Below are 26251 nucleotides of genomic sequence, written 5' to 3'. Positions count from 1 at the left end.
TACTAGATTAAATATACATTGATAAAAAAAAATTCTAACTGAAAGTATTTCAAATGATTCTAGTATCTCCAGTTGTTAGAGCATTTGGGTTTTGGAACTGCCTTGGCTCTGTAGCACTGTCGTTTCTAATGTATTGTGACACACTTTAAGACATTCTCAGGAGTAAATGCAATTTAAGCGTGTCAAAGAAAATACAAAATCCAGTGACGTTGGAAAGAGTTTTTGGTTGTTTTTAAATGATTGGAACTAATGTTAAAGGCAATTCTGGTGAAATGTAATTAGTAGCAACAGACTAACAAGCAAAACATTTGTCCTTTTCCTGTATTTGCTCAAACCTAGGGTATGTGTTTGAGGAAGGGGAGTTGTTCAGCGTACCTGTATCCTTATTTCGTTAGGCAGATTTAGGTGAGCGTCACTGCTGTGTAAATTCCAGCTTCATATTGTTGCAATATTTGGAGGAGTATTTTTATGATTAAGGCTAGAAGGGACAATTCTGATTGCACTACATGGACAGATTCTAGACTCGCATTCAGTAATAACCTCATACTGCCCAATAACTAATGGATAAACTAGGTACTCTGTAAAGAGAGTTCTAACTGTCCCACTTATAGTGGAGGAAATAATGAACATTTGTTACTTCCATCATTGATTTGATTATCTAGGTAGTCTCTATTTTTACGTGCTTTTTTTTATATGATGACTTTCTGATTCTGTAATTCTAAGCAAGAAATAAGCTAGCTATTCTGAGAATAGATGATCAGGGTCTCTTTCACTAAATGCAGAGTTACTGTGAAAACAGATCTGCTGGCTAAATTCCTGTATTTCATGGGAAGGTCAGAGGTATCATTATTTCAAAGCTGTAAATACAACAACAGGTTTGGTCTTACATTCCAGGTAGTTAGGGGGAAAATATGTGAAAAGTAAAAATTTGTGGTATCCTGGAAAAGCGGAGTTTGATGTTACAGATCACAGGCTATGTCTTCAAAAGAAATGATAATGCATAATATGAGCAGTTGAGCCCTTTGCTTTCTCTATCAGACAGAATTTGATGAAGATCATTTACAACTTATCTGTATTTTTCAAGATCGAAAATGTTCTATCACAGAACAAAGAAGGGAACAATTTACTTTTTTCTTGTAACTGTGGATTTTTTTAAACTAATGTTTCTAACAGTTTCTCTCAATTTTTTTGCTCACCCAATTAAATGTGCTTTTAGAACAACTAGGCTTACTATTAGGGAAAAAAGTACACTTGTCACCTTGTCAATGGACAGTCTTCAGGCAAACATTTCTTCTGTTTGCATTAGATAAACTGAAAAATGCAGGGTAATATTAATAGAAATGGGCAGCTGAACTATGAATAGCATAACATTTTCGTTTTTTGTCAATCATACCTAGGCTTGATCGTCTCTTTATTTTACTGGACACCGGTACAACACCAGTAACAAGAAAAGCAGCTGCACAGCAACTTGGGGAAGTAGTGAAACTGCATCCTCATGAACTGAATAATCTCTTATCTAAAGTAAGCATCTCTTTTTTTTTTTTTTGAGCTTGCTTTCAGTACTTTAATGGTGAGAATAAAACTAGTTTAAAGAGATGTGGGTTCTGTGGGAAGGAGAAGGAAAAGCATAGAAGTCTTGTGTTCTCTGAAAATTAGGAGACTACTTCTGTTAAGCCTGCTGTTTTGTCAGCCTCTGAAATGGCTACATAAGTCAGGTTTCACTTTGCATTCAGTACTGATATTCAATGTTTCCTGTAAGCTCAGATTTTCTTCTATAAAGAGAAGCTCTACTACCTTATAAAAATTTCTGCTCCTGCCTTTAAAGATTGTTACTGGTGTGATACAGCATTAAAAATAAAGGAGGCTGCATGTCTTTAAAAGGGCTGGAAAATGGAAAGATATTTCCATTAGTTTGAGACTTCAATCTGGCCAAATCCAGTAAAAACATCAAAAATAGTCTGCATCTGACAGCTGGAGATGGCTGAGTGACCTCAATTCTGCTCTTATTGAACAGGTGTCCTCACCACAATTGATGGTGTCAACAGAGCAGCTAAGGAATCAAGAATATCAAACCACTTTCAGGGAAAGAAATAGTTTTTCCAGATTTGAGACATAGTGGTAAATTAGTTTAGAAGAGTATGTGTTGCTTCAAGTGACCCATGTTGTCCCTCTTCTTGGGTTAAATGATTTCAAAGTTTTAAGGTCTATTAATGTCTTTTGAACACTTCCTTTTAGAAAGCAAAAAACCCCAAAGTCTCAAGTCTTGTTCAGTACCTGGAGGAAATCAAGGTTGAATTTGATTGATGGGACTAAATACATCTTGTAAATTCTTAATGTCTGGCTACGGCAAGAGTTCTATGAAGCAGTGAGCAATATAGAGAAGGCTGCTCACATTTCTTTGGTTTGTTTTCTTATCCTTTGTTTTTGTTGTTTTGAATGTTGTCTTAATCCATAGCATTAAAAGTGTGTTTTAATAGAGCAGAACATCTGATGGATTTTCTGAAAGTACATTTTAAGCAAATATTTATTTATTTATTAATCTCTCCTTAAAGGTGTTAGTGTATTTAAGAAGTACGAATTGGGATACTCGTATTGCAGCTGGCCAGGCTGTTGAAGCAATAGTGAAAAATGTACCTGAGTGGAATCCAACTCCAAGATCAAAACAAGGTGGTGCTTAAATTAATTATGTAGAATTCTTTGTTTATCTGATGCAAACTGACTGTGATATGAGACTTTTCAAGGCAACTGTGTCATTCTGGTTTTTTATGAGCATAGATTTTTATATGCATGGACTGTAGTAACCTTTTTGGCTTTAGATGTTCATATGCAATTACAACTATGTGCCTGACCTTTGTTTCTTCTGAGATTCCTGTGCTTGTGCACTGTATCCTCATAAAGCTTTACTTTTATAAATAAAAGGAATAATAACTAGTAAAATGGCAAAAGTTTTAATCAATCAACTTTGTCATGGTATTTTGCAGACACTCTTTTTCTTCTCTGTTCCCTTGCTCAAAGCACCTTTCTGAGGGTGGTGAAATAGCAGCTTGCTGAAGTCTATTCTGTTTGTAGTCACTTTGTATCTGAAATTGTCATGTTAGGGATGTTAGAGTTGCTTTTATTGTCAACTTATGGACCCATTGTCAGTGATTTTTGTCTAAACCCGCTGGCACTGTCTATGTTCACAACCTTATGTGGCACAGGTTCCAGAAATTCACTAACTTAAAAAACAAAAACCACAAAACAACAACAAAATTCCTATCTGTTTTGAGGTGATCTCATATTTGTTTCATTCAGTGCCTCCTGGTTCTGTTGCTGTAGAATTTGACAAGCAAGTTTTGCATTTGTGTTATCCACTGCTTTTATGATTTTTGTAAACCATCATATTTGCTTTTCCAACAATTTTCCTCTCTCCAGATTGAAGAGTTGCAGTCTCTTCAGTCTTTCCTCACAAGACAGCTGCTTTGTCTTTTAGATAACTTTGTTTGTCCTTCTCTGTGCTTTTTCTTACTCGTGTCCTCCTTGAGATGCACAAAACTGCACACAGTGTACCTACATCTCAAATACTGATATTTATACATAGTGGCAAAATGATGCACTCTGTCATGTTTTCAGTGTCCTTCCTGATGATGCCCACTAATTAGTTGGCTGTTTTGGCGGTCACTGCCCAATAAGCTGGTGAATACAGAAAACTGTCAGAAGCGCCTCAGAGATCTTTATTGAATGTTAACTGCCAGTTCTGAATTCAGTGTTGTGTAGGCATGGTTCAAGTTATTAATTCTGCACCTTATCTGCCTCTCTGCCCATTAGTCTGTTCTGAGAGTCCTTCTTGGATTCCTTAATGCCATTATGACTTTTACCCAAAAGAGCTTAGTGTCATATACATGCTTGGAGAAGAGTATGTAGTGAAATCTCCTTCCCATTGCTAAAGACTGCTAGAATTGGTTGCAACACTGATCCCTGAAGGACTCCAAAGCTAACTTTTATCTGTCTTTAACCAGCTTTCAGTCTGTAAAAGGATATTTTCCCCAATTCTGTGATAACTTAGTTCCTTCAATTTTTTTATACAAAACCTTGCCAAAAGCTTTTGAATATATTATGTCCACTGGATCCCCTCTATCCGCTTGCTGGAGCTCTTTAAGGACATTGATAATCAGGTTAATGAGGTTTTTTTTTCAGGAGCTGTTCTGACTCTTTCCCAGTAAATCATGTTTATCCATATACTTAATAACTTTATAGACTCTACTATCTTCCCAAGGATGGAAGTTAATTTCACCAGTCTAGTTCCAAGAATTACTTACAGTACTCCTTTTGTACATGGAAATTAGGCAACCTGTCAGTCTTTGAGTACAGCAGCTGTTTCGAATGATGGGTTACATGCATTGTCCAGTTCTTGCGTATCTGCCTATCAGATATGAAATTGAAAAGGTAATTATGTCTGTTTGAGAAAAAGGTACCATTTAACAGGGCTAATGGGCTATGCAGACATTTGTTTCTTTTATTTCAGTTAAATTGTTTGATGTAGTAGTTAAATACACGTTTTACAGTGGTCCGATTGGTTGTATTTAGGTTCTTAGGCTTGCTATAAATCACTTCTCTTTTTGTATATGTGTAATGAGATGTTAACTTTTTCTTCAGGTCTGAAGAAATGTAAGTGGTGTTTATTTTGTACAGTGTTCTGCGTGCACTTAGATTCATTCTACTGTAAATGAACAAGCTTTCATAAGTGTGAGTGTGGGAGGAAACACACCAAATTAAATGCTGTATTTCTTGTAGGCAACAACTGTATTTATACTGCTGGTTGTAATTCAGGATGTGAGTGTGCTGGATTATGTAGGAATGGCCAATCTTTTCGGATACTAAGCTGCACACGACTAGGAGCCACAAAACACACTAATCTTTGAGTGTTGAGGGGAGGGAATACTTTGGAAGCGAATTCATGACCAGGAAATGATAAGACACCTTGTGAGGAACAAGTATCTTCTGTATCAGTATTGAACTGCACTGTACATGCAACTGGATTTGAGAAGAGCTGATAACTAGTCTTCAGCAGCCCTTGGTAGCTGATTTTCTCCCATACCTGTTAAGACTACTCTCCAGCTTCCATACCAGGGATGCTTGGCTGTTGGTCATATGATACAGTGTTGACATACTTGTTTGAACTATTTTGAGCCATATGCAGTTCAAAGTGCAAGTTGGCTGTATGCGTACAGAGAAGACCTAGTAGTATGTCAGTGTCCAAGATTTTAAAAAGCTAAAGTTATCAAGGGAAAAACATTAAAAAAATTTTTCTACTCAATTAAGTGTGTTTAAGTGAGCTTTTTTCAGTCTGTCTTTGTGGAGCCTTTACACTTTGTGAATCAAAATGCTGTATGTCTGATGATTCCTTTGGAGGAGAGACATTATTTCTTAATCTTCTGCCAGAACTTTGAACAAAAATTTCATCGCGCTGTCCTTAATATTATTTTCAATGTCCTATCTAGAACCAGGCTCAGAAAGTCCTATGGAAGATTCACCTTCAACAGATCGGTTGCGTTTTGACAGATTTGATATATGTCGGTTGTTAAAACATGGTGCATCTCTTCTTGGATCTGCTGGTGCAGAATTTGAAGTCCAAGATGATAAATCAGGTATATCTTCCTATCTTACTTGCAGACAAGAAAACTTACTGATTTGAAAAAGTTTGTTGTGGCAGTATTGTGAGTCTAGTCATCCATGGTTTCTCAGAATGCTAGGAAATAACAGAAGAAAATATCCCCCAACATAGCTAGCTTATATTATCTTTCTCAAGTTTAAATGATTTTTTTTGGGGGTGCGTATTGTTTGTTTTTTTCTCTCGCCAGAATTCGTATGTGTACGGGGGGAAAAGGAGAGTGGAAACCTGAAAGAGGGAGCAGAAAAAGCAATATTGAAGGCTTCTGTAGAATTTCTGTAGACTTTTTTTAAGAGGTGCAGGAACCATCACCACTTTTTCTTCATTAAAACAGTGTTCCCAAATATGGTAGTAGGATGTGGTTTATTGAAAAGCTTGAAGGTTTCAAATATAGAAAGACTGCATGAAAAATACCGCAATAAAACTGTCAAAGTTGGAAAGTCAAATATCAGTGCCTGTGTGATGTCTTTTGTTTCAAGTGATTTGTCTGATAACTTTCTGCAACTTTCTAGCTGGGAGTTGGTTTATATCAGTGTAATGGCATTGAATTATTTTAATCTAAGATTTTTTTTTTGCTATTACTGTACTTTCCTGCTCCAATTCCAGTCTGTCTTCCAGTTTCTGCACCAAATGAAATGATGCTATAGATAAGAATCTGCTCTGACTGCATAGCCCTGATTCACTTGTTCCCTGCGTGTGATGCGTTCTGTGCAGTGTACACAGAAGATCACTAGCTCAGCAAGGAACAGAACCCATGGCTCCTGACACTTAAGCAGTATCCTGTCTGTTAAGCCTCGCTGCTATTTTATTGCTTGCCATCTTTTATGCTAGGTTAATAAGGTGTTGTGCAACTTTCATCTCTTCTAATGAAACCCTACCTGTTCAGAAATCAAATAGATGGAATAGGACACTTTAGTTCATAGAGGTCTGATATTTATCCCAGTGTCATATGATTGCACATATATTTTTTTATTTATTTTCATTCATAAAATTATTTAATATAAAAAATAAGAAAATTAAACTAAAAATAGCTCTAGTTGCTGCTTTTTTTAACTGATGGGAAAATGTACAAAGGCTGCTTTCTCTTCCGCGTTTTGTAGCAGCTTTCCTTTTCAAGTAAGTAGCCAACATGAGTGCACGTAAAGCAAGTTGAATAATCTTTGGAATTAGCAGTCTTTGACGCTTTTTCCTAAGATGAACTTGTGAAAGGAAAAATATTTTCTAGAGAATTGAAGATGTTTGTATTTCTCTGCTTGTCAGTTAAATGCAATTTAAAAAAAAAAAGGCTTATTGGTATAGATATCATTAACAACTAATCACTACTCAACCTGGTGTATACCCCAAAATTCTGCCAAATTGGTCACCTACTTACAAGTTTATGTGCAGATATTTGACCAAAAAAACCGATCTCCTGACTGGTTTCCATACTGCACGTGTAAAAGGAGAGTGAAGTCTGACAGCCCTACAAGCTACAAGTTTTGGTTTACTTGGAGGGTTTATTCTACTTGGGCACTAAAATCTTCTATTTTTTTTATGTAAATGTGGGTGCTCCCAAAGTCTAGGTGTTCAGTAATTAAAGCGTTGAAGCTTCACAACATTCTTGAGGTAGCTTCTGTTAACTTCCTAAATGAGCCTTGCTTGACACATGAAGCTTGAGGATAAGATTAAGACTCCAGCACCCTAGGAAAATCATGCTTATGCTTCAGTCTACATTGCCGTCGGGAGTTAGTTTGGGCAGAAGGAAAGGAGAGACACCTGGGTCTAGTGCGTTTTACAAGGAAGAATGTTTCTGAAGAAAACAGGTTCAGATTCAGCCTCGCTTAATACAGGATATTGGATTGAATATAATTTGGGGGGTTTTATTGGTGGTTGTTATTTTTTACTTAAAGTTTGGGAGGAAAAGAAATCTTTTAAAAAAAAAAAAGACACACAAACCCCCCCCAAAACTCACAATGCCAAAATCAACAGATCCCACAAGGATGCATGTGCTCAATAAAAAAGCGCTAGTTCTTGAATCAGTTGCTGGATTTATTTTTTGGTGTGTTAATTCACTTCTTTTGAAGTGCACTTTCTTAAAAATTTGGGGAAAACTTGGTTTTTACTTCTGTAGACCAAGTGTAATAATGAATTTCATGGGAGCTATTTTCCGCTTAAAAATTTATTACAGTTTAAGTACTAATATAGCTTCAGGAGCAGAAAAGGTCTTCCTAAGAATCAGTGTGATTTGGTTTAAAAGATTCTATTGATGTATTAGCCAAGTACAATTTAATTCTGTAACTTTTGCCTTTCTTATGTTATTTCATTGAGTAAATCTTCAATAATACATCTGTAACTTTTGCCTTTCTTATGTTATTTCATTGAGTAAATCTTCAATAATACATCTGGTTGGAAATCTGACACATCTTCCCATTTTTTGAAAACTTTTTTTTAAGGTGAAATTGATCCTAAAGAGAGGATAGCGCGACAGAGGAAACTGTTACAAAAGAAACTTGGCTTAGATATGGGTGCTGCAATTGGGATGAATACTGAAGATCTCTTCAATGATGAAGATCTGGACTATTCGCCTTCTTCAGTTTCACTAGTAAACAAACAACCTGTAGGTAAAACCTTGGGCTGTTTGACTGCAAGGAATAATATAGTGGGTTTGCTTTATTTCATAGAACCATTTAGGTTGGAAAAGACCTTTAAGATCATGGAGTCCAACCATAAACCTAACATTGCCCAGTCCACCAAATTTGCGCTTCTGCAGTTATAATCTTTATCCTTTAAGTCTGATGATCAATGTCTAATATGGTATACTTTGGTTTCCTGAATTCCTATGCCCCATAGTTGCATGTTAGTGTTATTTGATGTCAAACTGCTGCTCTGAGTTTGAAATGATGGAGGGTTGGGGAAGTTGAGAGCAATGTGGGTTTGAGGATTTTTCAGGACCTTCATTGTAAGAAGAATTGACAGTGAATGACTTCTCTTTCAGACTCTTCAGGCTGCTGAGTTAATTGACTCAGAATTTCGAGCTGGTATGAGCAGTAGACAAAAGAATAAAGCCAAAAGAATGGCTAAGCTATTTGCAAAGCAAAGATCCAGAGATGCAGTGGAAGCTAATGAGAAGAGGTATAATAGTGAACTGGTTTGCTTTCATTTCAGTTAAATCAAATCACAATCCCAGCTTATCTGTTGAAAAACTTCCTACAGTCTTTGCATCTTAATCATTTACGTGCTAATTGTGCTGATGGTAAAACACTTGCGTGCCGTACTTAGTCCCAGTAGAGCTTTGTTAAGGTTAGCTTCAGAGGGATCTTGAAGTAATGGGATGCCGCAGTTAAAATTTGTGGTTTGTCCCTGTTATTAAATATGGCTTGAGAATAGCACATGAAAATGTGGGATTGAAGAAGATAAACAATAACTAAAAATTTAAGATGTAACTTTCTGATGTATGCTGTGTTCCTCACTGTAATTTATAGTGACATATTATTGTACCTACTGTGTTTATAAAGCAGTAAGCAAAATTATCTTTCCTTGATTTTTATTTAAGAATTCTTCTATTTCTTGGAAAAGACTGAGAAGAATTACCAATTTGGGACAGCGTTCTGCTGTCTCCTCACTGAATTTTTTTATATGTAAACTTACCTATTTTGCATATTGCCATGTTAAACTTTTGTTTTGTATTCTTGCCACACTTTATTGTATCTGAGACTTCAGTTGTAGAAGTAATTACTTCCCCTAAAGCATACTTTCAGTTCATAAACTTATACTTGTTCCTTCTCAGTAATGATAGCACTGATGGGGAACCAGAAGAAAAGAGAAGAAAAGTTGCAAATGTTGTCATCAACCAGCCTGCCACAGACTCAAAAACATTGGTAGAAAATGCTCCGGAAGAGGTATGATGTATTGTTCTGCTGTTAGCACGAATGATCATTCAGTTTTTTAGCAGAGTAATGTAAAACAAAACTCCTTTATGCTCCCAAATTCTTTAGTCATTTTAGCATTAAGAGAAATGGAGTAAAGAATGCCATTGCCAGCTTACTTTTATATGTAATGAAGCAAATGGGCTTTAAACTGTGTATAGCATTGAGGAAGAAAACGCGTTTAATCCATTGGTAGCAGTTTGACCCAAATGAACCAGAGTAGGTGGATTACAGGTGTCAGACCTGGGTATTAAACTGTAAAACTGTGCTAAATGCTTAGATGACAGGATTACCCTGAGCCATAAATAATTTGATCTAAATGTTCACGTACACTTTATTTAATCTTCGCCTTACTTTAATTAGGCTTAATTTAGAATTAAGTTCTATCTTTAGTAGTTGAAGATTTAAACAATTACCTTACTCTTAGAAAAACTTGCATTTGTTTCAAGAGACTGAAAAGCTGAAAAATTGTAAGAAATGGCACATAGAAGTTTATTTGAGGAGACTTCTTGATTAGACTTTATTCTACAAAAAGATTTTTCCAAACATAGCTTAGTAATGAAATTCTTATTTGCAAAATGATGATTGGAAAATGAAATTGAGAGATTAGTGATAACTGCAGGCTGAATAGCTGCTGGTTGCTAGCCTTTCAAATGCTTTCTGTTTGTGATGGTGTGAACTTACTAATGTTAGTGTCATAATTTCCTTTCCACAGGCATGTCAGTTTCCTTGTAGGAAACTTTGGGATAGTGGATATGCTTCTGGCTTTCAAAAATGCAGAATGTGTTTTGAAAAGGGTGGTGTTTATTACTGGATTAATTGACCCAATTTGATTGTGTAGTGTAATTTCAAACTGAGACTTGCCTATTATCTTCTTTAAAGGCAAAGTTCATAAATTTAAAGAATCACTGGGGAGGATAAGAAACTTCGCTTAATTTTCTGCCTTAGCGTGGTTCCTAAAAGGATGAATTCCAGAACATCAAAATTAATTATCATAGAGAAGAGGTTACACTACTAACAGACAAACTTCATAAGCTTTTTAAAAGATTCGGTGCTAGTCAGCAAAGTTTCTGAAGTGTGGAAGAAGGTTGCTTGGTTTTTTTTTTTTCCAACTCTGTCCACTAACAAAGAACAATAAATACTTAAGCTTTTGGAGGTCTTTCTTATCTTCGTGTATCTAAGTGGCATACAATCTAAGAAGTGTTTGCCTGATCCCTTTCTCTTTTAATCTCGTACTTAATAATTTTTTTTTAATTTAGGCAAATGAGTGGCCTCTGGAAAGCTTTTGTGAAGAGGTGTGCAATGATCTCTTTAACCCTTCTTGGGAGGTAAGACATACGTGCAGTATGTAAAGTGTAACTATAGATTAAAAGGCTTCAATAGAAGCATATAAATTGTATGCATAGGACTTAAGAGCATTTTGCTAGATAATGAAAAATTACATCAATTGTAAATACAGATTACATAGCCAAGACAAATCTGCTTATAGAGAACTTAAGTGTTTTTTAAGACTCATTTAAATAGGAAGTGAAAACAGATGTGTAATGTGTACTCAAGTGGAGAGTGAGAAAGATATGGAAAGCAGTGATTATAAGTGAGAATTCTGGAAGTATTGAAATTCAAGCAAAATAAAAGCACATTAATCTATGGTCAAAAAGATTAAGCAATTAAAACAGGCTTGAATTAATCAAGAGTTTGAGGAATATTGTGCGAGTGTTGCTGACAACAGTGGCATGTTTGTCTAATGCTAAGCTAGTAGAAAAGGTGGGGAGGAATCAATCCTTTGGTAACGGGGTAGGCTACAAATCATTAGTTGTTCTCTTCATTTATAAAAAGGAACTTTTAACTTTTTTTAGAATGACAGTAAATACCAACTACAAAAACTATATATTTGGTTGCCTAGACAATGTATTTTCAAGATTCAAAACCTGTTCTGCTCACCCTTTTATTCAATCCTTATACTATTTTCCACAAATATGAAGTAGCTGACAATGGTCTGTCTTCCTTGAGCAGAAGATGGAAATAACTGTTGTCAACAAACTTCAATTTTTTTAATAAAACAGTTGGATCTTTTGAAAGGTTAAATGTTAACACCAACTATAACATACTTAGGTACATCTGTAGCACAGTTTCAGTGATAGCAAGTTGGCTCTGCCCATAATGACCTCAAACTTGGAAACACAGAGATAAATCATATGCAGCCAGCACCATTATTTTGGGCCCAGAAAAAGGATAATTGTATTCATGTGGCACATCACTGTCTAAGCTAATAAGCCTCACCTTATTTGAAAGCAGGCTGTTTGCAGTTGAAGCCAAAGTCCACTTGTCTTCTGGAATGCAAACATTCTCATAGCTTTCTTAGTACATTTGATAGAGGGTGCACACATCTTAATTAAGGAAGTAGATCAGTACAGAATCATTATTACGGTATGTTCTGGATGAAAAACAGGTTAAACTACCTCAAAATACATGTTTATGAAATGGCCCTCTGGCATCTTCTTGCAGTGTCTAGAGGCAGCCTGCATGACTAGTTCAGACTGCTTGCCTAGCTTATAGGCAGCTGAAGTCAGGCAAGATGAATCCTACTACTGGTATTTCCTTTATACGTTTGTCTGTCTTGCTGTTTTGTGTTTGCAGAAACTGAGAAGTTAACTAGCAAAGTCTTCCTCTTCTGGCTTGTAAAAACTAACTCATAAGCAATCTTGGACCAAATAAAAAATTGTTAGTGTATTATGAACAATTAGGATTTTAAGACCAGGTCTCTGGCTGGTTTTTATTGGCTTGCTTATAGCTTTTACCAACAGCCACTTAGCTTTACATATGGGGATGTGTATGCTTGCATTTCATCTAAGATATTCTGATTAAGGGCAGACCTACCAACTACTCAGTCGTAACTGTTACTATCATGAAATGAAATACAATAATTTTCTGCTAGCAACAAGCATGTATATGAAGTGCCCTTAAAAAAAAAGAGTAAGTTCTGCTCTAACGTATGTAAATGCCTCTCAATAAAAACCTGGTTCAAAACTTTGCCTTTGCAACTTTCTGTGTATCTATTGAGTGGGCTTTTCTTGATTAGCCAATTACTAGTCCAGTTACATATCAAAAATACCAGAAACAGGTGTGTCTGTAGCACATCTTTCTACTGGTCTTCTGTCATTTCCAAAATGCTTCCTAGCATGTTAGCTGTTTGTGTTTGGTGGGAACATACAAGTGGCTATAACTTGCTTTCCCATATCACTTGTTCACTTATTTTTTTAATATTTAGCCAAGCAAGGCAGGTTTGTAAGCTATGCAGAAGAGTAATTCTCAGAAATTTGTTTTGCAGACCCCAGAATATTCAGTGGGGATCCAAACTGTTTAAGAAATATGAAGAGTTGTAGAGGAATTTAAATATAATATAAAGAGAAATATAAAGTGTTTAAGAAATATAAGAATATTGCTTTTCTTTAGCTTATAAACTTACTAAAACCAGTAATATCTTCTAGTTGCTCTTTCTCTGAAAACTAGTGTCTTATAGTGAGGTAAAACTAAATGAAAACTGTCTTTGTTGGCTACATTACTGCAAATATGATAATAGTATCTTCTGTGTGAGCAAACAGAAGCAATTCTTAATTGCTTCTGTCCATAGGCTGGCAAATACTTAGGAGAAAACAGGTTGGTTTTGGACAGATTAGTATGTAAGTATATGATTTGATCTAATAAAATACTACCTCTTCCCACAAGACTAAGTACTACTAACTCTGCAGCACCTGAAACGTCTCTATGAAGAATAAAGTAGTATTGCTTCAGTTACCCAGTGTGGTTTTTATCTTCTGTTCCTAAATATTTAAAAATTGACTTCTTTCACTTTTCTAGGTTCGACATGGTGCAGGTACCGGACTGAGAGAGATACTTAAAGCTCATGGTAAAAGTGGTGGTAAAATGGGAGATAGCTCTTTAGAAGAGGTAAGTTTCCAGTCATGTAGTCTTAACATGTTACTTAAATGAAGTTTAGAAAACAGACTTCTTAAAATACTTAAGCTTTGCAGGAGGTGGGTGATCAGGGACAATATAAACAATGAGATTTGTCTGCTGAAAATAATCTGCATGAAACTACTGTATGCACTGATGAAATGTTTACATTTTTAAAAGGCCTGTGCAAAAAACAATACTACTGTATAAGCAGCCATTAATATGTAGGCTGCGTGTAAAGTTATTAAACGCTAGCTTCCATACTAGAAAATATTATTTTCAGGTCATGGTAAGGGTGCACTGAAACAGAATTGACAAGTTGATTATGTAACTCTAGTGAAGTGTCTCAGATCATCTGATTCTATTCACTTAAATGGTAAGGGGACTCTATCGATCTGCTTGCTTTGTTATTATGAGAAAAAGTATTTACATAGTCTATTTAAAAGGAGAACACTTTTTAAAAATATCCTGACAGTAATAACTTGTTTACTAATAGTGAATCTCATCCAGATTCATACCAACTTCCCTGGTGTAAAAGCAGCTGGGAGAGCTTGTGGTTTAGAGAGTTTTGAAGAATGAGGATATACATTTATCAAATGTAGATCAAGCTACTTCAGCATACTTCGTATATAGGGAAAGCAAAAGCTGCTATCTCTCCTTGCTTCCGTGTGGAGTAGTATTTGTTCCATGGAGATTGCAGGGTAATAATAACACCACATGCTGCAATGATAAGATACTTTAAACAGTTTCTTAACTATTTATAGAAAGAGTATGTGTATTCCAGGCTAGCTTCAAAGGCTGCTGTGTATGCTATATGCAGGCTATAATTCTTTGACATGTATGGGAATATGAAATCCATAATATGATGAAAGTTTCGTTCATTAAAATGATAGTTTTCAAGGGAAATGGTAATCTAGGAGGCAAACAGTGGAGATCAGAAAGATGATGCCTGAGCATTAGCTTTTATGGGGTTTCTGCTCCGAGATTGAGTTACAGAGCTATTGGGTCTCTAACAGAGGCCAGAGCTTCGAGACAAGCTTGGTCTAAATTGCTTTGTTAAATCTGGAGGAGACATGGCTGAAGAGCAAGTTCCTTTCACTGGGTCTCCCACAGTGAAGTACTGCTTCATAGTTTATGTTTATTTGTAAATATTCTTCAAACATATTAATTGATTTGCCTAGGATGTGTTGACATTAGTCAGTATTGATTATCTGAATGACCTTACCTTTGTGTGCTGTGTAGGGATAAAATTACCTGTCTACCTTACAAGGTGCTCTCTAGCATTTCGATAAAGGTGCTATGTGTTATGAAGTTTTTAATAAGCCAGGTGAGCTGAATTAGTGCTGACTGTTTTGCCTTGACTGTCTGTGCAAGATGACTATATTCAGTCAATTTAAACATATGTTGTCATATCTTTTACATAAATTTTAGCTACAGCAAGCATATCAGAAATCCTTTATGAGTAAATAGTCAAGGTGTTCAATTTATCTCTCTTTACAGATGATTCAGCAGCATCAGGAGTGGCTAGAAGACTTGGTTATTAGACTTCTTTGTGTGTTTGCATTAGACAGATTTGGAGACTTTGTTTCAGATGAAGTAAGTTGTCTCTGAGTGAACAGGTAGATCAGCAGGCTTCTGCAGGAGATAATACTGCAGCAGGTCAACTATGCTTTGTACAGTGCTACTGCATGTGCCTGTTGTAACTGCTCACAGATGCTTATTACAAAGTAGCCAATACATAAATTTCACCTTGTTTGTATAGCAGTTTTGGTCATCTGACTCTATGTGTATTGGTTTCTTTCTAAGTCAAGTTTCATACAGAAATACCTGGTTTATTATTTACTTTATCCTAGGTGGTAGCACCGGTACGTGAGACTTGTGCTCAGACTTTGGGAGTAGTATTGAAACATATGAATGAGTCTGGAGTTCATAAAACTGTGGATGTTCTCCTGAAGCTGCTTACACAGGAACAGTGGGAAGTGAGACATGGTGGTCTCCTAGGAATAAAGTACGCTTTGGCAGTACGTCAGGTAATAACCCTCATGACAAATTGCAGAGAGCTTTGGAACAGAAAGCTCTGCTCAAAGTTGAGGATATGGCTGAACAATAGGTATGTATGATAAAGCAAGCTTGCTTGCACTGCAGCTTCATGTGGGTTATAAGATGTGTGACTGCATTTTTATATCCAGGCTGCAGAAATCTGCAAGTATACAGCAAAGTTGTACTGTTGTAACTTGATAAGTCACTTGCACAAAACATCATAAATAGAGGCTATGCTTGCCTGGTTTTGACGATACTTTCATGTGCGAGGTTAACAGAGCTGAGTGCTGCAAGAGGTTTAGTCTATTCACAGTATTACTCTGCAAACACTGAGCTTTGTTTACACTAAAACTGAGCTGAGTTACAGTTCATTCAAATTTATAACCTAGGTTTTACTTCATGAATGGTAGTTTACAATATTTAGATTATAGTCTTGGACCTGTAGCTTCTGTTTTATATAACAAACAGGTTTATTCACGTACTCAGTGTACATCTTAGTTGTCTGGGGCATTATATGCTTTTTAAGTTTAAAAAGGCTTTTAATCTTTTTGGCAGGACATGATCAACACTTTATTGCCTAAAGTGTTGCCTGCAATAATTGAAGGTCTCCAAGATCTGGATGATGATGTCCGAGCTGTTGCTGCAGCATCTTTAGTACCAGTAGTGGAAAGCCTGGTCCAACTTCAGTCTCAGAAGGTGACTGAATTGTTTTCCATCAGTTCTAATTGAAAAGTTCACTTTTGGTCTGAGTGAAGAAAATAACACTTAGAGGCAGCACTTGGATTTTCCTTTTTTTTTAACGATAACCTCTTCTGCTTATTTGTGTAGGTCCCTTTTATTCTTAATACCTTGTGGGATGCACTTCTGGAATTGGATGACTTGACAGCTTCCACAAACAGTATCATGATCCTTCTTTCTTCCCTTCTGACTTATCCTCAGGTCCGCAAATGCAGGTAACTTTTTTAATTAGTATTGCTTCAGTATTGCAGGTTTGACTGTCCAGTTATTTTCAAATTGGAATAATCAAAGTTGCCTTCAAATCATGTGCCAAGGAGATGCTTCATTTAAATCAGTATTTTAATTTTACTCTTGCTTTTCCTTAAAGTGAAGGTTAGGACAGTGCTTCTACTTTCATGACGTTAGTAAAAGGCAAGAAAATAATTAAAAGGTACTAGACAGTGTTTATATGTGACACTCCTCCCCCCCCCCCTTCATCTTGGGTATTTTAATGAAGGATATCTGCTCCACTCACATGGTGGTCCTGCCTGCAAACTTCTTGTTTGTCTGCTCCTTGTTGACAAACTCCAAACAAGAGAGCAAACTGTGTACGTTAAAACACATGCATGTACCTGTGGAAGTTTACTATTGGAACAGTTCTAAAGAAAGCTACAAACTGGAGAATCACATCAATAGTACAACCAGTAATTCTGTGACTGGTTGAAGACAATGCCTAGTTCCTCTTGTTTGGGACTGTCAGATTAAAGGAATTGCATGTTAGTATGTTAACATTTTTCATAATACACATGGTAAACTCATAGCATCTGCACTTAAGTAGATGCTTTACACATCTAATCTTTCTCATACTATATGATTGTCACTGAAAGCTGGTTTTTGCCCAAATCCAAAATTAAGAATGAAGTTTTGTCACTAATGCCATCTTTAATTCAGCATGTACTACTTGCATCAGTTGATGTGCAAGTTCATGCACAAAAGATCTGAGCTTGTTTTTAACTATTTCTAAACTCATAAATGCCTAATAGTAAATTCAAAACAAAAAACCTTTTTTCTAAATAGCTGAACAAAGCCCAAAGTATAATCTGGGAAACAACATGGTAAAAATACATGCTTGAATTGACTAGTTCTTTATAGCAGTAAGAAAAAACAGTATTTTCCTGAAAAAAAGATATTGACTCAAACTATTTTAAATGTTTAAGCTGTAGTAACTTGATCCTTCACTTAAAATCACAAGCATATGCAATAATACTCTTCTAAAAATCTTTCTTTTGGATAAAACTTTATAACTGAGGATAAACAAAATTAACTTAGCTCTGTGTGTTTTGGTTTTTTTTCCCCTGTCACTGCCTCTACATCTCCACTTCATGTACTAGTATTCAGCAATCACTCACAGTTTTGGTCCCACGTGTGTGGCCGTTCTTGCATCATACTATATCTTCTGTGCGAAAAGCAGCACTGGAAACATTATTCACACTGCTGTCTACTCAAGACCAGGTAAGAATTAGTTATTAGTGTTTTACTATGATACATACTGGAATCTGCTTGATCATATGATATCCTTGTTTCAGAGCTCTTCAACGTGGCTGACTCCAATTCTGCAAGACATGTTGAGGCACATATTTCAATTTTGTATCTTAGAAAGCAACCAAGAAATTCTGGATCTTATTCACAAGGTATTTGCATGACTTACGACTTAGATATATATTGTTTGTGTATCCTGCTCTTTCATACCCTCTGCACTTTTGTGCAGATAAAGAATAGTGTGTTCATGTTAATTATTTTGTAGTTAGCCTATTTGATGCTTTACTGTAGAGTGAAGGAGAACAGGATGGTTCCTACAGTTTATCAGCACACATATGATCTTATGTAGACCCACATACAAATGTCATGATTTCCACTATGGTTCTTTCCCAAGGTATGGCTGGAACTGTTAAACAAGGCGTCTGTACAGTATGTGGTTGCAGCTGCTTGTCCATGGATGGGAGCCTGGCTCTGCTTAATGATGCAGCCGTCTCATTTGCCCATTGACTTAAACATGTTGCTAGAAGTAAAAACCAGATCAAAAGTAAGTGAAATGTGACCTCGCTAACTGGTCTGGGGAAAGTAGGAAATTGATTAGCTGTATGTAAAGACACATTCTAAAGGTGCTAGAGGGGAGTGGTGGTGCCTTTCTACAACTCTAAATGTAACCTATCTTACAAACCTCAAGTCTTTAGAAGAAAATAGTTCTTGTCAGGTTATCCATGAGAATTCAAAGTTCTGTCATGTAGCATGCTCCCTGTGAATACTTGATAAAGTCTCTATTTACATGGTTCCATAACCATCATGGTTCCAAAACCGTCTGTTTGCAGGACTGAGTTAAGTCTACAAGCATTGCATGATTTCTGAAAACATGCTGAAAGAGGTTTCCTTTTTCCTCTGTGTGGACTCAGTTTATCAGCTGTATGTTGAGTATTAGTTTTAATATTACAGTGAAGGAACCATATCATACATTTAATAGGACCATAGAATACTATCAATGGAGAGGTGATTTACAATGTTTAACTACTTTAAGAAGTCTGTTATCCAAGAAATGTTCTGGCTTAGTCTAACTTCTGCAGGGTATGATGGTTATTGGAAATGTTATGGAATATGAATTAATCTTTCCTGTTACAAACACATTTACTTTCAACCCTTCCCAACTTTATTCCGTAGGAAAAGGCAGGTGCTAAACTGCGTCAAGGTCAAACCCAGAATAAGGAAGTGATTCAGGAATATATTGCTGGGGCAGACAGCATTGCAGAAGATCCAGCAACCAGGGATTATGTTGTCATGCGAGCTCGGATGATGGCAGCAAAGTCAGTTTACTGGAAATCTGAAAAAATACTTAAAAGCAATTTATCTTTTTTGTTATATAGTGGTTTTGCCAAAATCTCATTATGTATACTTTTTTGGCATCTTCATTTTGAATCATTAATTGCCAAGCAATTGTAACATTGAAGTGACTGTTCTTTCTCCTTTTGTCAGGTTGCTGGGAGCACTTTGTTGCTGCATTTGTGACCCAGGTGTAAATACTGTTATTCAAGAAATAAAGCCAGCTGAATCATTAGCTCAGCTACTGCTCTTCCACTTGAATTCTAAATCTGCCTTGCAGAGGATTAGTGTTGCATTAGTAATCTGTGAGTGGGCAGCCTTGCAAAAGGTAGGATGTTTCTGCAGTAAAAATAAATTTTACTTACTATCTTAATCCACAGCTTGTCGTCTGCTACTTAGCTTGAAATAAAATTTCAGTTGATAAGCTAAAATGGTATTTATACATCTAAATACTAAAATCTTGATTGTTAGACAATGAAGGAATATATTACTTGGTAGCTAAAAGCCAACTGTCAGAACTATGAATCAGTAAATACGTTCACATTTCTTCTACAAATAACTATTCTCAAGATGCAGGTTATCTAAGGTCAGTGCTTCCTTTTAGCATGACTGTCTTCCCTGTATTCACTATCGCTTCCATTCTAGTGGCAGACTGAAGGGTTTGTTCATAATCTTTAATATTCTGGGTTACAAATGTTAATGGTCCCTCTGGAAACTGGATTTTTGTAGCTAGATTGCACTGTTTAGTGCCCAAAACTGAACAAAAGAAATTGTGATTACTCAGAAATAAAAATTATGTCTTTTCCTGTTATAGGAGTGTAGAACTGTGGCCATTTGTGTGCAACCTCGTTTACTTGGGGTCCTTTCTGAACACCTCTATTATGATGAAATTGCTGTTCCTTTTACCCGAATGCAGAATGAATGTAAACAACTCATCTCATTGTTAGCTGATGCACACATTGACATTGGAAACAGAGTAAACTGCAGTGTATTTACAATAGATCAAGCTAATGAGCTGGTAAGTAGAGGCATGCCTGCTCTTCCTTCCAATCTATTTTTGTCTTGAAATACATCTTTAGAATAATTATTACACAGCCAGTAACTTTCAGAAATAATGTGACTTTACACATCCTTTGACATGAGGTATGTAATAGGTACTTAACCGCTTCCCCTGTGGTGTTTACAGACTATGCCAAAAATTGAGTAGAATGCAAGGTAGATACTTAACAGGACCCCCCAGCCAGTAACTTTCAGAAATAATGTGACTTTACACATCCTTTGACATGAGGTATGTAATAGGTACTTAACCGCTTCCCCTGTGGTGTTTACAGACTATGCCAAAAATTGAGTAGAATGCAAGGTAGATACTTAACAGGAGAAAAAATTGACAGTGTTCTGATTCAGGTGTTGATTCACTATTGAAATCTACACAGAAGAAAACAAAGCAGGCTGGAATTTCTTCAAAACCACTGTCAAAAGACTAGTAAATAAACTGTGTAAATTCTAGAACTTCTCCCCCCTGGCCCTCCAAGCATGTTAAAGTGGGTTTTTTTCCAGCTGTTCAATTGTTTTGTCTCTTTTAATCTGAAAACATCAGAGTTAGATGTGATACTAAAAGGTAGCTCTTGACACAAAAAGCTCTGTAAGCAAAAATAGAGCTGATAATGTTGGGGCAACAAATTAAAAGGTGGGTTTTTTTCCAACCCCAAACTGGCTTCTTAAGCAGAGAGAAAGATGAGTATGGACAGATGAGGTAGGATGTCAATGAAGAGCTTGTGGATTTGAGAGCCTGCAAAACAAAAGGGGATTGGGCTGGGAGGCGTGTGTAGGTTTGGGGGGGTGAAGGAATGGTGATGGATGTGGCGCAGCTTGGGACAGGGGAGGAGGGGGATTAAGATCCTGGATGTGTTTGTGTATGCAACTGGGATGCTGAGGATAAGAGTAAGAATAAGAGAAGGCTTACGTTTGTACTGTTATGGCCATGATGACTGTAGTATGATGGATCTTGAAATTCTCAGATAGTAGTACTTAGGTAGTAATATGCAGTAGCTTAACTTGGAAATCTCAACATATCTTTAAAGTTATAGATAACTGTGTATATGGGCTGAGGGAATTTTGGCAGCCAGTCTGATTATGGCTACAATCTAAAATGAATAAATTCCCAAGGTAAAGTCAGACAGAATCATGTGAGCTCTTAGTCTGTGAAGTACAGGAGTTTTCATATACCTCAACTGTTTACTCTTGAGTCTAGTAATAGGGCTGCTTGACCAGTGCGTGTTTTTTTTCAAAAGACATCCATTCTGGATTAGAAGACTCATTCCATCACTATTTGCTATTTTCTGTGGCTGTCTTTGGCACCCTTTTCACCTCTTCAGGTTTTCTTGAAATACAGACACCAAACCTACGCTGCATTATAGTACTGCATTACATGTAAAAACTCTGTGCTGCTCCTTGCTATTCATATTTTTTTTGCATCCTTTGGTCATTCCAGTCATCAAGGTCATGTGGAGTAGAACTTGAGGTATCTATAGAATGAAGCAGTACAAGTCTGAGTTGAAAGACTTGACCAGAACATCTAAAAGTACAAGGCAAAAACCAACAAAAAAACCCCCCCTCAGACTAGCCCTCTCAAGAGCTGTCATCTTTCCTGTACTTAGGAGCCTAACTATCCCATCAGTAGAGTACGTTCAGCATTTCCATGATTCCACGTTGCTTTTAACCTGTTTCCTGTGAAAGAATTAAGCAACAGTAGTCAGCCAATTGTGAGTGGGGGAGGATATGGCAAGTCCTGCAACTACTGTGTTGTGCTGACTTTTTCCTTAGATTGTTATCCCAGTCTCTTTCCTCAAAAGAAAATCAGCTTAGAAACAACTTCTTCATGCACGGGACCTTGCACATCCTTTCTGGCCTCTTGTATTCATAGCGTATTCTCCTTTGCTTATCTGTCATGTGCTTATGTATTGCCAGAATATCTGGATATATCTGGCGGATATAGGACAATCTAAATTTGGAGGAGTACGTAAACTCCTCTTTTAGCTTTGGAAATCTAGACTTGAAATGTTTATAATATGCCTGATTTTTCCCCTTGAGCTGCAGTTCAGGATTCCAGAAACTACATTTTGGAGCATTTCCTAGTATTTGCTGGAAAAATGGAGATGATAATACTGGGTGAAGTGACTCGTGTTCTGTCATGAAAACGGTGGTTTTCAGAGGAAATCCCATTTTACAGTAAATTAAACAGATTTGTAACTCTTTCTTCCTTTTTATTAGGTTACTTCTGTTTTCAATGAAGTGACATCATCCTTTACTTTGAATCCTAAAATTCTACAACAGTTGGACAGTAAACGACAACAAGTCCAAATGACTGTTACAGAAACAAATCAAGAATGGCAAGTGTTGCATCTGCGAGTCCATACATTTGCTGCATGTGCAGTTGTGAACTTGCAGCAACTTCCAGAAAAGCTAAATCCTGTTATAAAACCTTTAATGGAAGCTATCAAAAAAGAGGAGAATACACTTGTACAAAACTATGTGGCTTCATGTATAGCGAAGTTACTTCAGCAGTGTACAACAAGGTCTCCTTGTCCCAACTCAAAGATTATAAAAAATCTCTGCAACTCCCTCTGTGTGGATCCACATCTTACCCCACTAGCAGCATGTCCTGCACAGCCTCAGAGTAGCCATGAAAACTCAAAAGGTATGATATCTAAGACAGCCAGGATTCTTAAAATATGCCTGCTTGTCTCTGAACTGTTAAAATGAGTATTCAAGTGAGTCTTTTTTTTCAGTGTTTTTAAAATGCCAGCAACTGAGTCTTCATTTATTAGTAATTATTTCATTTAGGTATCTTAAACTACACAGTGTGTGCAACTAATGATTTGTATAGTTTTCAGAAACTATGTATAAAAGACTTTTGTTCCAATTTTCAGTTATTTACTGTTGTTCAATTATTATCCACTTATGATCACATTTCGTTTACATGTATTATGAAGCTTTTCACTGCAATTGAATCAGTCTGGAAATTAGCCTGTTAGAAAAATGTCTGACTTGTGTTATGTTCCAGAGGCTAATAGTAAGATAACAAAAGATGAGGACAGTGTTCGAAATGAACAAATAATCCTGTGCACGCTATGGTCATGGATTTTCTTTAAATGACTGTCCCTTGCTAAAAATGTATGGATTGAATGAACAACACAAATTAAGACCTTAATACTGTCAAAGATTCTAACCTGCTTTAAGGTTTGACCATTATACATTTTAATTTTTGTTAATGAATGTGTTCTCCTTTGTTTCAAAATAGAATAACATTCATATCTGACTGAAAATTAAGCTTATTAGCATAAACAGAAACATCAAGAAGTCCAAAGATACTGATGGCATCTGCTGTTATATCATGATAGAAGTCTTGAACTGTTTGTAAAGGAGACAGAACATAAATTTGTTTAAACTTTAGACATAATGTGTTTTTATATAAAAAAACTTGTGCAAACTTTTTATATTTGACTGACGTTTTGTTATCTGTGTTTCTTGCTGAATAAGAATTTATGTGGCAGTTTGCACACTTAGATTTTCTTGCCAAGTCTGTAATGTGCTCTTAACAGAGTAACTCTACTCTGTACTTAAATTTTTTCCATCCTTGAGGACGATGACATGTTTTTTGTTTTACAGCACATTGAGATCTGCAGATGACTTGTAGGTAGCTATCACTTCCACCTACGTTTTAAACTGCAGCTTAAATTGTCAGCTATTCTCTCTTTTCCTTTAGGGCCCAACTCTGATAAAGACGGGATGCATCATACAGTTACTAAGCACAGGGGAATAATTACACTGTACAGACATCAGAAAGCTGCTTTTGCCATCACAAGTCGGCGAGGTCCTACTCCAAAAGCTCCAAAAGCCCCAATTGCAGATCTCCCCACTGGCAGTAGTGGAAGCATTCCTACAGAACTTGATGAGGTAAACTTCAAAAACTTGCATTTGCAGTCTGCACATCCACCCCTCCCTTCCATTAGCTTGAATTCACTGGAGTTGACAGCATTATAATAGGGATGTCCAGGATCTTTTCATGAGAGAACTGAGTTGACGTAAAATTTTGTGATGCAAGCAGCATATGTTAGATGATGATGATGTTTTAAATCTTCAGTGTGTCATTGAGAAAATTAATACTCCTGAAATATTTTACATTTAGCACAGGATGTGAATATCTCAATATAAATCCATGCAAATGGATTTCCACAAACTGTGCTGTGATTGTGTCCCATTACCCATGTCAGTGTTGGTCGTCTTGATGCACAATGGAAGCTCTGAAGCATTAAAAACAGTATTTGAAATATGACTGGCTTTAGGATGTACGTGTGACTTCCACACCTGATGTGCTTTTTTTTGTTACTGTTTTATTCATATAAAACTTCAGCATGTTTTAGTAAGATCCTAGTCAGGACTGTGATTCCTAAATGGTGTTGTGGATTTTGTTCTTAATTGTTAAAGTGATTTTTATCAGTTCCACTTTTTTGTTTCCACTGAAACATCAGTTTCCTCTCCCAAGAGGGTGGGAGCAAGAGAAAGGGCTTAATACTGCTTTTGGGAAGTTTTGCTAGCATGCTACTGTTCTTGGTGTCCCCTATATTGGCAGTGTCTGAGGTTCTGGAACTGGAATCAGTTGGAAAATCTGTTGCTGAAATGGGCTTGTGTCACCAAAATCCCCAAATTTATAGGATTTAAATAATCTGCTATAAAAATACTTTCATTTTTTAGCTGTATAAAAAATAAATAACTTACAAAGAAAAAAATCAACCAGCAAATGTGTTGTAGGTAGCTATAAACACAATCGGAATTGAATGCCTATATAACAATGGGAGCCTCCTTGAAAATAATTGTTATTCTTAACTGTACCTGTCCTCACTACTTCGTTAAATTGTTTAAATCTAGGCTCAGAAACCTTATGTTGTACAGAGAAGAGGAGCTGAATTTGCCTTATCTACTATAGCTAAACATTTTGGTGCTGAAATGGCAACGGGATTGCCACATCTCTGGGATGCTATGGTTGGTTCATTAAGGAACAACATTCACATAAATAATTTTGGTAATTACGCTTCTGATTTAAGCTGGGGGGGCTGGTAGGCTGGGTGCAGTATGTCAGTCTTAAACTGAACACCTTTTCTGTTTCTAACAGACCGAAAGTCCTTACTGGAAAAAGGAGATGCTCCTGCCCAGGAGCTAGTAAATTCTTTACAGGTTTTTGAAACAACAGCAGCTTCGATGGATACTCAGCTACATCCTCTGGTAATCATATTCCAAAGCAGCTTTTGTATGAAGCAATTAAGTCTGTTCATTGCCACTGCTTTAAATCTTTGTTTTGTAAGGCTTCTTTTTAGATGTTTTTCTAATTTTGCTCAAATGGTGTTTTTATTGCACTTGCTAGCTTGCCTGTTCTCCAAATCCTGTATCCTAGTCTTGATAAGCTGAAAACATAGCCTTCTATCGTCAGCAGTTAAGCTGTTACGCTTCAAAGCTATTTTTTCCCCCCATGTCCTATAGGCTGTTAAGTTCTGTATTTGTTTATGCAGGTTGTAGAATAAACCACAACAGCAAACACCTACCTACAATTTAGACTTGGCCTACCCTTTTCTGGATGAGATGCCCAAACAAGATTGGGTCCAAAGTTTGAGTTATGATAATATTTATGCTACTGTGTTACACTGAAGTCAGCATCTCAACTCTGCTTTATTCTAATTCCAGATTTCCTAAACCTGGAGAACAGACAGGCTCCCTGTGCAGGGAATGCAAGAGTTAAGGGAGACTTCAGTTACCCCCAAGTAGACTGGATTTGATTAATTTTTTAAATTATTTCTTTTTACCCACCACTCAATGTAAAAGACTTAACATCTTATACGCAGTAGTAGGCTCTGAACTAACTATTTCTACTCAGGAGAGAGATCCTGGAGTTAGGATAGTTCTGCAAAAGTATCAGCTGAATGTAAAATACTGGTTAAAAAAAAATAGTTAAGAAAGAAATAGAACAAGCAAGTCACCATTATGCCTGCATCTGAATACAATTTTTAGTACTAGCCTATCTGCAGTACTGTATTTCAGAATAAATATAGTAGCACTGGAA

At 36.4% G+C, this 26251-nt stretch overlaps 1 protein-coding gene across 1 annotated transcript in view; it reads left to right on the top strand.

Moving 5' to 3' along the window:
• BTAF1 (B-TFIID TATA-box binding protein associated factor 1) overlaps positions 1-26251 on the top strand; it is a 48213-nt gene that overhangs the window by 8094 nt on the left and 13868 nt on the right. The window contains exons 2-23 of the mRNA XM_009278029.1: positions 1398-1521; positions 2553-2667; positions 5481-5627; positions 8083-8246; positions 8625-8761; positions 9417-9528; positions 10815-10883; positions 13414-13503; positions 15010-15105; positions 15363-15539; positions 16105-16245; positions 16378-16502; positions 17658-17778; positions 17853-17957; positions 18200-18349; positions 18979-19121; positions 19291-19465; positions 19952-20155; positions 22408-22834; positions 23903-24093; positions 25066-25219; positions 25310-25419. Coding sequence (XP_009276304.1) covers positions 1398-1521; positions 2553-2667; positions 5481-5627; positions 8083-8246; positions 8625-8761; positions 9417-9528; positions 10815-10883; positions 13414-13503; positions 15010-15105; positions 15363-15539; positions 16105-16245; positions 16378-16502; positions 17658-17778; positions 17853-17957; positions 18200-18349; positions 18979-19121; positions 19291-19465; positions 19952-20155; positions 22408-22834; positions 23903-24093; positions 25066-25219; positions 25310-25419 — 3277 coding nt within the window. The remainder of the gene's footprint in view (positions 1-1397; positions 1522-2552; positions 2668-5480; positions 5628-8082; positions 8247-8624; positions 8762-9416; positions 9529-10814; positions 10884-13413; positions 13504-15009; positions 15106-15362; positions 15540-16104; positions 16246-16377; positions 16503-17657; positions 17779-17852; positions 17958-18199; positions 18350-18978; positions 19122-19290; positions 19466-19951; positions 20156-22407; positions 22835-23902; positions 24094-25065; positions 25220-25309; positions 25420-26251) is intronic.

The sequence above is a fragment of the Aptenodytes forsteri genome, unplaced genomic scaffold (assembly GCF_000699145.1).
Source record: "Aptenodytes forsteri isolate BGI_AS27 unplaced genomic scaffold, ASM69914v1 Scaffold15, whole genome shotgun sequence".
Taxonomy (NCBI): Eukaryota; Metazoa; Chordata; class Aves; order Sphenisciformes; family Spheniscidae; genus Aptenodytes; species Aptenodytes forsteri.
This window is presented reverse-complemented; position numbering and strand designations above follow the sequence as displayed.